Raw genomic sequence first — 9643 nt, forward strand, 5'->3', positions numbered from 1 at the left:
ACAAAATGTCAACGGTCAGATGTGTGCCAGTACAGTATTTCAACAGTCTATACAAGTGGACAGCTGAACAGCTTCACCGCAGAACGTGTATTCAGACATACTACCTAAAGGGGGCCGCAATATTCACAGGCTTCAAACACATAAATAACTTGAGCCAAAACGGCCGTTACTGGTCAATGCTAATCAACATCCGGAAACAGGCTAAAAAGCACAATACAGTACAACAATCTCCTCGCAGATCCACGTTTAAAGAACATCAGTTTATTATGTCAATAATCTACGGCTCCAGGACACTATTTTCAGGACTGGGATTCAGTTGGCTAGTTCACAACTTTAAAAAATTCATGTTAAAAATGAGATTATCATAGAATCACAGAAGGGTTTGGGTTGGAAGGGACCTTAAAGACCATCCAGTTCCAACCCCCCTGCCATGGGCAGGGACACATTACAAAAGTAACCCACAGGTATTCCATTAGAACTAAATACTGTGAAGCACATAACTATTTTTTTTTTGACTGGGATTTATAAACTCAGTTACTTCTAATATAGAATTTAAGTTTGTTCCTTTAAAATATCCTTAAAATATCATTAGGTGATCTTAATTCAAACATTTCAATTTGCTATGCATTTCTGTTTTAAAACCTATTTCACCAAACATGGGTCACCATTCAACTGGAAAAAAAAATGTAGAAAATACTAACTCTGACTTAAAGTCATAAATTTGTTTATTAAAACCAAACCCCAACATACCCAAAGGATAGCAGCATTCTAGCAAGTTAGCATTTAGCAAGTTTAAAGAAGTGCATTTCTGAACGTACAAAGCTGACCTCAAGGTATAAAAATACACCTATACCACGTGAAACCAGCTCGCTTGATTTTTGCAAACTATCCCATAGTCTGAAACCCCAGGAACTTGTCAAAACTACTGAAAAGGTGTTCACAGCTCAGCACCTGGGTGGACAGCCAACAGCTTTTAGTTCTTTGAGAGGTGCGTGGCTTGTTCTACACAATTAAGCTTACTGAAATATCAGCAGTCACCAATCAGTACCCAGAGCTGAACTCAGCTTTCACTGACATAAGCCCACCTCACTTCCTGCTCATTCATTAACTCCGTTTCCTGAACACAGACCTTGGGGTATACCCAATTTTGTTTAATATATGACTAATGTCCATTAGAAGCAGAGCTAAAGTTAAACTGATGTCATTTAGAATCAAAATCTACCCAAAACATTAAAAAACCCACCCTTTGACACCACATCCACTCCCTTAATTTTAAGACCATTAGTATTGGCTATTTTTTTTTTTTTTTGGTCATTGTATATTTTACCAGGGGATGAGAATCTTGCAATTCATTAAGAATCATCACCGTAAGTCACAACTAAGTACATGAAATCAGACAGTGGGGAACACCTTTTTGTAAAGCTTTGAGGGTCTATCACGAATTAAGGATGTAACATTGGGAGTACAATGTCTGCTACGGAATTAAAATTAGCGCTGTGCCAAATGGGAAAAAAATATATATAAACAAACCACTAAATTCCAGTGTGGCAAAAACCATTTTGTGGGGTTTTTTTTGTTGTTCAGGAAGTGTTTGGCATGAGCAGCACTAACAAAATTCTACACCACAGAGACACAAGCTACGAAGGTTCTCTAACGCCAATACTCACTGTCCATCAATGAGCTAGCTTTTAATGCTGCTTCAAGCACTGCACTAGCCACTTCGACCTCCGTTTCAGATTTCTCTGTACACACATTTATATTTACATAAAACATTTATTAAACATGATCTTAAAACATAAAAACCTTATGTACAAAATACCAACATTCCTATAAATAAACAGTTGGAGAAAGGCACTTGCAAGAAAAAATCTACAGTAAATCTTACAAAAACCACACTGCCTCTGTTACTGTACAATAGATAATCTTTCGGTCAATCCCTATCACAAGAATGTAAACCACTAATTACTTGTTATAACTAAGAATATAACCATTACAGTTGTATTTACACATACATATATGCCTTATTTTTAGTTTCACTTGAGAGCACCATGATTTCCGTTCTAAATTTATATTTTGATACAAAGTGAAAGAACAGTTGCCAGAAACCAGTGTTCGGTGTCACCGCAGATTCATAAACTTTTGGCTGACATCAGTGTAGTTTAAAAGACTCAGTCGCTGCTTCGTAAAAAGTACACCTAGTTTGTTATTGCATGTTGTCCTTTTAGAGAGAGCACTGCCATGTTCTCTATGCCATCGTTTTAATACTATTGCTGGCAAAAAGTTTCCAATATCAAAAAAATAAAAACATTCTTCAAGCCAGTTGAAGTATTTCATCTGAACAGTAACTAAAAAAAGCTGCATCTTAATTATAAAAACGTGTAGGAAACATGCCAACTCATCTGGTGTGCAAAAATATTTTTTCCACTACACAGGATTTTAAGGGCTTCACAGAATTACTCAAATTTACATTGAGTAGCAAACCCCATGAATAGCCAGTTCCTCAAGGAGACGTTAGTATACTCCCACTTTTATCAAATTTTTTACCCTTTGACAATGCTGCAACCTGTTTGAGCAGTTCTCTGTTTTTGGCCTGCAAATACAGATAAAAAAGAAGTTTTATCAATTACTGAAACCTCTCAGATAGTTGGTGTCATGCACTCATTTCCCACTGCATTTATGAAACAAACTCTCAAAATGTACATGCTGAGAATATTCAAAGATGATAATGCTCACTTTTGGAAGATTTGTATACGCTTTCTGGTGCACATATTCCATCTTTAACAGAAAACGTAACCACATTTCCTGTATTGCAAAACTGAGTATCTGCTCAGTCTGTGATTTACAAGGCACCTAATTCAGGTTTCCTCCTGATAAAGCAGATGCTTTAACAAGAGACATTTAACCGTCAATTGTGTTACGCTGAGCTGTTGAATCAGACCAACAGCACGCTGACAACTGATTAAATGTCAGAGAACAGACACAAAAAAATAACATCACCTTTGAGAAATCAACGTTAAGATAAGCCTCTACCTCTAAAGTCAGAAAGCAATTCTTACAGTGAGCTCCATTCATATGGAGATGGTCTGTGACTGCAGAACTGCTGCACAATGCATCTGAAGTTGAATGCGGTAATGACTATTCAAGAACTTGGTACTATTTCATTGCTGTGAGAGAACAATTTATACATAATTCCATCTGAAGTATTTCTTAAGGGCTGAGATGCCATTTCTCACCTGCAACTGTTCCACAGTTTCCTTGTGAGCTTTCTCCATACTATTCATCTTCGTCCTCAAGTTAGACTCCTGGTACTGGAAGTCTGCCTTCAGTTCTGTCAACTGAAACACGAATGGTATGAAGATTACTTGCACTGCTACAGTACACACCTTCTAATCAACCTGGGATATCTTCATGGGAGTCTCAGAAATCTCAGGAAACACTGTTTATTTACTACTGTAGTATCGACAGCTCAGCACGTCAAAAGTAGTTTGAAAATAAGTACCTCTATTTGAAAACAACTGTACTTAAATATACAAAATCCTGAGTGAACAATATGTTTAAAGAAGGTTAATCCTCAACAAAATTATTTAAATACAAGATTAATTATTTATAATCTTAGCTGTTCTTTCAGCTGTGAGATACTTATCACAGTTTCCAGTTATGCCTCTCCCGCTATACGGTATGCTAACAGGTGAGAAGTCTTCCATACAAAGACAACAGAAAGGATTCCCTTGTGTGCTTTTATGCTATGATTTGTCCTAAACCACAGTACACGTTCCAGAGTTTCATGGCTTCTTGACCCAGAACAACAGGAATTAAACTGTGTTATCAGAAATGTCTAATTATAATGACTTGGCTTATGATTTAATTCTGAGTGTATGGTGAGTGTTGCTGTCATTGCACCTCTCCTGAGACAGGCAGAGATCCAGATGACACAGACTAGGGCACGTGCTTCTAAACTGTGATATGTGCTTCTATCCATGCAGCGGACCGCTGCTTCTGGAAGCACGTGCAGCTGGGTGAACTACTAACTGCTGTATACGGACCCAGAGGTTTTAGGAACCACTTCCTTGAAAAGTTTAGTTCCACAAAGCATCCCAGAGTCACCTGGCTATTCTGAACCTCTCTCCTCAACATTAGAAGGATATAGACCAGTTGGAGCGAGTCCAGAGGAGGCCACGAAGATGCTCAGAGGGATGGAGCACCTCTGCTATGGGGACAGGCTGAGAGAGTTGGGCTTGTTCAGCCTGGAGGAGAGAAGGCTCTGGGGAGACCTTATGGCAGCCTTCCAGTACCTGAAGGGGCTACAAGGAAGCTGGGGGGGACTTTTTACAAGGGCCTGTAGTGACAGGACAAGGGGGAATGGGTTTAAATTGAAAGTGGGGAGGGTTAGATTAGATATCAGGAAGAAGTTCTTCATGGAGAGGGTGGTGAAGCACTGGCACAGGTTGCCCAGAGAAGCTGTGGATGCCCCATCCCTGGAAGTGTTCAAGGCCAGGCTGGATGAGGGTTTGAGCAACCTGGTCTAGTGGAAGGTGTCCCTGCCCATGGCAGGGGGGTTGGAACTGGATGGTCTTGAAGGTCCCTTCCAACCCAAACCATTCTGTGATCAACTGAATTTATCAGGAAATGAACCCTCTGCTGGCAAAGAACCCCACTATAACAAACCAGAGCAGAGAGTCCTAAAATGCCTACCAAGACTGCTATTACCACCCTCAGTATGTATCAAGTCACATGTAGTGAAACAAGTTATTTCAAAAAACAACTGACAGTCAAAATGGTCCTAAATAAAGTGCAGGTATCTTGATATAAGGACATACACCTCCCTGTACACAGACTGCTGCTCATGGTGTGTACTTACAGCTCTGTAAATTCCAGGGGTTCCAGCACAAAACCACATACCACAAACTAAACATTAAAAAAAAATAGAGGAAGTATTGCACCATAGTGAAGTATGCAACTAGATGAGCAAACACACTACCTGTGAACATTCAGCAAACTGTGGCCCCTTCCTAATGATCAAGTCTCAGGGCCCCACGGTAATGTCTTGGTGTCTCACTAGCATTCTGCCCAGCAAGTGAAACAAGGCTAGTACTGCACCCAATAAGCACTGGTAACAACACGGCTGAGATCCTGACTCAGAAGAGGAAATGATGACTGAGGATTGTCTGTAAAGCTGCTATACTGAGCTGGTTTTGTTGCCATGTGTTATACATGTCAGAGGTTGTTTTTCTTTTTGGAGCACTCCAAACCGTCCAAACGCTCTGCTCACACAAATCTTGGGACACGATCTTAACAGGTCTGGCTCAGGCTTTTACCCAGCACATCTTAAATTTTTCAGCCACGCAGCAGCTGAGGAAAGGAAGTGACATTCTGGCAGTATTCATGCTTGAAGGAGTCAAAGTTCAAAGTACTCTGAGGTCAAATAAACGGTTTTAGCAGCTGAGATATTAAAATTACTAGATGTTCTCCATATGGAGACAGTGCAAAAAAAGTTACTGCAGTGGTTACACAGAAGTAGGTAACATCTCCTTACCTACCCTTTTGTAAGCTTTAACCAGCAGATCAAATATAAAAAGAGATAAGTGAACTTCCTACTGACTCATGATCTTCTACTGGCTTTGTAAGAGAGAGATCAGGGCCTTAATGTCTGTCCTTTGAAGAAAATACCTAAAGAGAATCCATGACAGACTGTTCAGCTCTTGCACATTAACCACTTACAGGCTTGAAACAGCAAGTACTTCCAACACTAGATATATTCTAACAGTGATATCAACAAAAAAAGACTCAATATCCTTTACACAACACCATTCAAGTGTAGAAATGAAGATACCGAACTATGGTTTACAAGTAGAAGCATTTTCCTTTCAGAAGCAATGAGCCTTTCTTAACCATCAATGTTTTGATAGGCCGCCGTGCATCTATAATCACAATTTTATTTGAAAACAGAATAAAATTATGTTTCATAAAATTTCATAACCCACTCAATCCTGAACAGACATTCTAGAGCCACTGTCACCACATCTTAAAAGCATCTGGTTACATCAGAGCAGAGAAATAAGCTCTAATAAAGGCAGAGCAAAGCAGGCATTTGTAGTTATTTCTTGTCAGTCATTAGGTTGTTTGAAGGGTGACTCTTGCATGAGTCTCACTGCAGCCACTTGGGCCTGACTTTCACTTAACACTTGGTGACTGCCAGGCATTCTGACCCAAGCTTTTCTTCTGGTCTCTGACCTACACCAAGACTCCATAACCTACACTACATATGCTACCGAGCTTTTAGAATCATCTGCATGCACTGTACATGTAAATTTGGACACCAACTCATGCTTTAGTTTAAAACTAAACAAAAACTGTGCTGAACTCAGAATGGTTAGTACTCTTCCTCCTCCTCCCAGCTCGTGTGCCCATCAGCCTACGCTGGGGTCTTTGCCATGACTCTGTTTAGAACGGGTAGAACTTGCAAACCACTGCCTGGCATTTTATCCCTCACCCGTGGCATGCAGCCTGAGCAACAGTGAACCAGGTGGCTAGCTTCTAGATGGCTGACATGAGGTAAGATGAGTTCCTCTTTCCTACCATCATTCATGATACAGAAGTCCCAAATGTGTCCTTTAAATGGTAAGAACCGATTAGTCGCTATATAAAAAAATTGTATCTGATTTTTTGTTAGGCATCTACAAAACAGAAAACAAAATGGCAAAGATCTTATTAAGCAGGTGTAACTTTTACCTTTTTATCTTTTTCTAAAATAGTTTGATCTCTTTGCTGCAGGAGGCGTTTAAGCGACATCACTTCTTCTTTCAGCTGGCTTATGAGGACAAAGTTGTCAGTTCCTCCACTGTCTGCTGACTGATTTATAGAGCTACTAAAAATAAAAAAAAACCCCAAGTTATTTTCAACATCAGTAGAATAATAACTTTTTTAAAAGTTCAAATTGGATAATTAATAATTCCACAAACATCCTTAAGGACTAATGCAAAAAAAGTATGTACCTGACAGCAATGGATGCAACTGGCACATTACCTTACTAATGGCACACATTACATACACCTGCAGAAATATAATTAAGTATTAGCTTTGAGGGGGACAAATAACCCTTTTGACTGAAGCAGCCACTTCTACTTTTATTCCAACTGTTTGGCCAGAGACAGAATAAAGATTCAGTCTCACACTAAGATCTAAAAACGTCTCTAAATACTAGGTCAGCTTAAAGCAGCAGGTTCAACCCTGCATCCAATTGACAAAATACCGATGTTAGGGAACACTGTTCCATTGACAATACCTGCCTCGTACATAAGTTTTATTTCATTTTGCCCCAAACAGCTTAAAAGCAGGAACACAGTGCCAGTTTTCTGCTAATGAAGTCATTTAGTTGACCGACAGCACTCAGATGCCACCCAATAACCTGTCTGCCTGGACAACAGTTTCGCCTCCCTCATTCTTCAGACCAAAGAAATAAAAATAAAAGCAGCAACTGGCCACGTGTCAGTACTCTAATTTGGTTGAAATGGCTCAGCTTTACAAAAATATAACTTTACCTATCTCCATTTGATGGCTTGGATTCCAGTTTGGGTTTTTTCTTTGGAGTTTCATTCTGAATAGCTGCAGAGGATTTATGGCTGAAATCAAACAAAATGTAAACCTAAAGCCTCATACTATAGAACTCTCTAATATCACCATTTGGTACACGTAAAATAACTAACTCATGCTCCTAGCTGGAATGCTAGAGACTAGCCAGAAATACAAGTCCTTTAAATGCAAACTGCAAGATAAATTAAAAGGAAATTAATAAATGGTATCATATTTACCTCTGTTTCCATAGTCCCTGATCTTGTTCTGGACTCAGACTGCTGATTCTGAAATACGTGAAATGTATTTGGTCACTGACCAAACATGCCATTATTTCTAAGTTTATGTGAACAGTAGCTGTACTTGAGAAGAATCCACACCCCCTCTTCTTTTTTAAAAGAAAGTTACCAGTTCTGAATTTGCAGTTGGACAGTTGTATTATCAGTCATATTTACTATGTCAAGACACTACGAAAGTATTTCTTGACTCAATATTTACACCATTGTAAGACACAAGAGGTAGACTTCCAGACTGATGGCTAAACCTTGTTGCTGGTACCTCCCAATTTTTATGAACTTTACACTGCTAATCTTGTAGTCAGCAAGCTGGCCTAAAGCAGCATTCCTGGGATTCCCATACTGCAACATGAACACTGTCTGAAGTGGTGCTTATGTGGTGGCATAAGAGAAAAGTTAAGTTTTAGATCCCTGAAAGTAACTGCTCTTCAGGTCTAAAGATTTGTTTGCAGTTGTAAAAGAATTTTTCAGTCTCTAGTACAGCTTCAGGTATGGGGTTTGGGGTCTTGTAAAGTGTTTAGAGTATAGCTGCCTCATAATATGTTACCAGCTACAACCAGACAAACTGCTCAACAGGCCTAGAACGTTTGTTCTCAGCCTGCTTCTTGCACAGACCCACCCAAAGCTGGTTTAAAACCCAGTCAAGCTAATCATGTAGAGACAGTTTCAACAAAGAGTGATTAATTAAGCACAGGTGCTTTGCTAGACAAAAGGAAGTTAATTGGTAAAAACTGCTTGATTTAGCTAAACCTTTAATAGTACTTCCTGAAGTCTGTCTTAGATTTGTGCAAGATGGAATTAGTAGAAGTGATTAAAAAGACAGCGACCCAAAGATGACCCTAAAACTGGAACAAGAAATTGGAACCAGAAAAGATGAATTCAGCTGCAACAAGGGAAAATTATGGACTTTAATAAATGATGACTTTTGAGAACTGAAAGGTCAAGTGGAGATTTACAAAGACTTTATGTAATGGGTAAAGAATAGTACATAAACTGTGCGAGATCTTGGGCCTTTTGCCATGCACTGAAGTGGTGGCCCAACACCGACCTGTTAATAAAGCAAACCTCGTGGTACCCACGTCTGGCAATCTGTCCACTTCCTTGCACACAGTAATTTCAAAAGTAAATAAAAATCACCATTGATGAAGGAATGGTAGAAAGAACATGACTGTACTCACAACAGTTTAATGAATCCGTATTTCTACCTCATTGTTTCTATTGCCTCATCTTAACAATAATTGAAATGGACTGGTAAGAGAGTTTATGTATTGGATGAGAAGCAATGGACCTAGGGCAGCCCACAGAAAAAAGGTGCCCAACCAGGAACACTGTGATCTGTATAGAGATATTCTTACTTTTATAATCCCTGAGTATATTATAAGCTCTACTCTGTAGTAAAGAGCTAACTTATTTTTATTTAATCCTTACTATATCTGCAACATGCGTTCAATTAGATTTAGCTTGTTGTAACCCGATTTTCAGCTGAGATTTGAGAGAACAGGAACAGTACAATAACTCTCTGCATGACAAGAATAATTTTTCTTCTTCAAATGCCTGACAAGAATAATTTTTCTTTTTTTAAGTGAAAGTACGTGCACTACTCTTCTCCCCATTCCCAATATCATTCCAGCTTCTTGGAATGTCTGAGTGGAGACGAGTAACAAGCGGCATTCAATCAGGGGTCGGTGTTGTAACCTGTACTGTTTAGCATCCTCATTAGATTAGTGACAGATGGCATCAAGTGCACCCTCTCCAAGTTTGCTGACAACACCAAGCTC

The 9643-nt window shown here is 39.3% G+C and overlaps 1 protein-coding gene across 1 annotated transcript; it reads right to left on the reverse strand.

Moving 5' to 3' along the window:
• Positions 1–1759: 1759 nt before the first annotated feature.
• On the reverse strand, positions 1760–7900 carry LOC104506664 (protein FAM76B-like). Its single transcript, XM_010147688.1, has 5 exons — positions 7809–7900; positions 7539–7619; positions 6730–6865; positions 3234–3335; positions 1760–2590 (listed from the first exon to the last, which is right to left on the reverse strand). The coding sequence occupies exons 1-5, from the start codon at positions 7898–7900 to the stop codon at positions 2501–2503; spliced, it is 501 nt and encodes a 166-aa protein (XP_010145990.1). The 3' UTR covers positions 1760–2500.
• Positions 7901–9643: the final 1743 nt, after the last annotated feature.

This window comes from Eurypyga helias, unplaced genomic scaffold, assembly GCF_000690775.1.
Source record: "Eurypyga helias isolate BGI_N326 unplaced genomic scaffold, ASM69077v1 scaffold13902, whole genome shotgun sequence".
Lineage (NCBI taxonomy): Eukaryota > Metazoa > Chordata > Aves > Eurypygiformes > Eurypygidae > Eurypyga > Eurypyga helias.

Excerpts from the sequence above, each read along its gene's own strand:
- LOC104506664 (XM_010147688.1), bottom strand. The coding sequence starts at position 7,900 with ATGGCATGTTTGGTCAGTGACCAAATACATTTCACGTATTTCAGAATC. Across the intron at positions 6,866-7,538 it reads AAGCCATCAAATGGAGATAG|TAGCTCTATAAATCAGTCAG; the intron begins GTAAAGTTATAT and ends TTTTATTTTTAG. Across the intron at positions 2,591-3,233 it reads AAACTGTGGAACAGTTGCAG|GCCAAAAACAGAGAACTGCT; the intron begins GTGAGAAATGGC and ends CTGTATTTGCAG.